General features: G+C 46.1%; 1 protein-coding gene across 1 annotated transcript in view; it reads left to right on the top strand.

Annotated features, from left to right (window-relative positions):
- Nucleotides 1-3,174, top strand: part of SLC9A6 (solute carrier family 9 member A6) — a gene marked incomplete at its 5' end in the record, with an annotated part of 49,980 nt that extends 46,806 nt beyond the window's left edge. The window contains one exon of the mRNA XM_077773998.1: nt 1,567-3,174. Within this exon, the coding sequence (XP_077630124.1) occupies nt 1,567-1,839 (273 nt within the window). The remainder of the gene's footprint in view (nt 1-1,566) is intronic.
- Between the last annotated feature and the right edge of the window lie 6 nt (nt 3,175-3,180).

Genomic DNA, 3,180 nt, shown 5'->3' with positions numbered 1-3,180 from the left:
TAACTAGTTTTTTTTTTTTTTTTTTTTTTTGAGGAAGGCAAAGAGCATTTATTCCTTCCTGCCTCCCCTGTTATGGTAAACATTCTTGTACATATGAGTTTATCCAAGTGTATATAAAGGCATATAAAATAGATTTTAAACGTTAAGTTGCTGGGGCAAAAGGCATTTAAAAATGTGATAGATGGTGCCCCAAACCTCAAACTCAATAAAGACCTTAGAAGGTGCTGAAGAGCCCTGCTGATGTGTGAAGGCGCACAGAGCTTTGCTGTATCGCTTAGTGAAGGGGTAGACACTGGCCAGACAGCCTTCCAGCTGCATTGGGCAGAAGGGGTCATGGTTGGTGGAATGGATTTGTTTGTTTGTTTAACCTATTTCAAAGAGAGAGAGAGAGAGAGAGAGAGCAAGTGAGCAGGGGAGGGTCAGAGAGAGGGAGACACAGAATCCGAAGCAGGCTCCAGGCTCTGAGCTAGCTGTCAGCACAGAGCCTGACGCGGGGCTCGAACCCATGAACCATGAGCTCGTGACCTGAGCTGAAGTCAGACACTTCACTGACTGAGCCACCCAGACGACCCATGGGTTTCGATTCACGTATCTTTGAGTAGGCAGATCTCCACCAACAGCAAATTAAAAATGTTTTACATTTGTGTCTAACAGTCTCCTCAGTCTATCTTAGGCAAATTTAACATTTTCAAACTTAGAAAAAAGCTTAGAAGAGCTGGCTGTATGCTGTTTCTGTCAGCCTATGCACAAGTACATATTTTTATTTACCAAAATGGTGTTATATATATACTTGATTTTCCCCCCTTTAATTAATTATACTTTTTTGGCCACACAAAGTCTCCATTAGAAGCAAGGCTTATTGAGCTGGGAGACAAGTACACAATGAGGGTTCAGCGTATTTGGGGGGTATTCTATTACTAGGCATTGCTAATACAGAAGTAAAAGCTTCACTTTTAGAAATCCACTCAATAATCCATTGAAGTAACATTTGGAGAGTACTCTCTGTGTGCCCTGAGCTGTCAGGTGGCTGGACGGGGGCAGAGACGGGGCTCAGAGGCTAGTATGAGAGGCTAGTGCAGAGCAGACCGGCACACACACGGCGCTGGTCCCCGGGCAGAGGCCGCTGCAGGGAGTGGGTGAAGTACAAGATGCCGGGAGGGCACACACGAGGCACACCTAAGCCCGCTTCGCACGATCAAGGAAGACTTCTCGCAGGAAGGGACTTTGTTTTAAGCTGAGACGGCAGTGATAAGCAGGCCCTAGTCACCGGAAGGAAGACAGAGGAGATGGGAGGTCAGGGAGGCACGAGCGATTGGGGCACCTGTCAGCAGTTTACGTGGCAGGCACGCAGTGGGGCGGTTGGAGTGGGTGAAGCAGACGCAGTGGGGCGTGAGGGGCCCAAGTACCAAGGCGTCTTGAAGCGAAGGTAAGGACTGTAGGCTTTTCTCCTGAAGGCGGCAGGCTAGCCCTGAAGGGTTCTAAATAGGGAATCCTTGAAATTTCTTCTGCTGAAAATGTTTCTTGAGTCACACAGCAACTCTTAAGACTTATTTTATTTGCATTTAGAACCAGGAGCAGCTGAAAGACGATGACTCCGATCTTATTCTCAACGATGGTGATATTAGTTTGACGTATGGGGATTCGACTGTGAACACCGAATCAGGAGCATCCGGTGCCCCTAGGAGGTTTATGGGAAATAGTTCTGAAGATGCCTTGGACCGGGAGCTCTCATTTGGGGACCATGAACTGGTCATTCGGGGAACACGCTTGGTTCTTCCCATGGATGATTCTGAACCCCCACTAAATCTGTTAGATAATACGAGACACAGTCCAGCCTAAGCTTACTAATACTCACTTAGTGATTTGTAAAATTTGCACACGTGATTGTGAAGAAATTTGTACTACCTAAAAAGTCCCCGTGCATGTCTCTGAATGTTTAAGCTATATAAATGCTCCTTCTAGAGCATCGAGAGAATATAAATATCCTGTACAAGGCAGATTGTGAACAAACTCTTCTTTTATGTTTCATTGGCTGCACTATGTAGATTGGATCCGTTTTAGAAAAAAGTTATTTTCACAGTGATGTTGTGTGTTCCGTTAGCTTTATGTCTCAGTTAAAGTATAAAAAGTGACAGATGTACTCTTTCTTACACTTGCCCGATACTTAACCAGAGTACCAAGTTCTTGTGTAGTGCATTAATTTTGTTTTGTGGGAGAGGAAAGGGAGTGTTATTTCTGGGGAAGCCCAGGGAGGAGAGGTTCCTTTGTTGGGAAACAAGCACGTGTTCATTGCTCCCGCCTTGGTCGTGACCTTTCTCTTTCCTTTTTCTCCGGTGGCCTGTTGTGGCATCAGAAGCTGACGGTGTTCAGATCTTGCCCCGTTGGTCTTGGGAGTGAAGTGGGGGACGGGGAGGCCCTCCCCTCCCTCCGCTGTGAAAGAACAGATTCACTGACACTGGTGTTTGGAAAAGAAGGGCTACAGATGCCATCCAAGACTTCATTACTTTTCTCCCAGACCCAGACCATGGATAGGAGTTGTGTCGTCCGGCCTGCTGAGCCGAAAGTACAGGTGTACATGGTCCGGGGCACAGGTTCCCATCGGCAGGGGCCGCAGCAGAGCGCAGGAGAGGAGAAAGGAGAGGGGCTCGGTGTTTCGGAGACCTCTCTTCCTGAATGTGTAAATATTCAATACCAGATTAAGTTTAAACAAGAAACTCAGTTGCTGCTTACTTTTTGATCATGAACTTTATCTGTATAGCAAGCGTTGTGGTCACGTGGTTTTATATCAGTTTAAATCGCTGCTCTTTAGCAGCCAAACAGGAGCAAAATGTAAAATTTTTGAACTTACTGTGTCTAATTGTCCTTTGTTAGTCTGTAGTTGATGTTAAAAGTTAATTTATGACTCCACGATCGTCCCCACACTACATCAAAGTCCGTCGTGAAGCGCCGCGCTGGCCTGGAGAGCTGAGCATCAGGACAGCGGCTGCTTTACGTGCACCAGCTGTAGTTATCTTTGTTTTCATGTTACTTTTTAATATGAAATGTCCAAGCTGCCGTGTGTGGGTGTGTGTGTGGTGCGCGGGTGTGTGTGGGTGTGGGGTTTTTTGTTTTGTTTTTTTACAGTTTTCGAGGAAGAGTACGTAGCAACCTCCCATTTCCTATCAAGAGAATGAAAGTCGA

This window comes from Crocuta crocuta, unplaced genomic scaffold, assembly GCF_008692635.1.
Source record: "Crocuta crocuta isolate KB4526 unplaced genomic scaffold, BGI_CrCroc_1.0 scaffold241, whole genome shotgun sequence".
NCBI lineage: Eukaryota > Metazoa > Chordata > Mammalia > Carnivora > Hyaenidae > Crocuta > Crocuta crocuta.
Note: the sequence above shows the minus strand (reverse complement) of the source record. Positions and strands in the feature narration are given on the sequence as shown.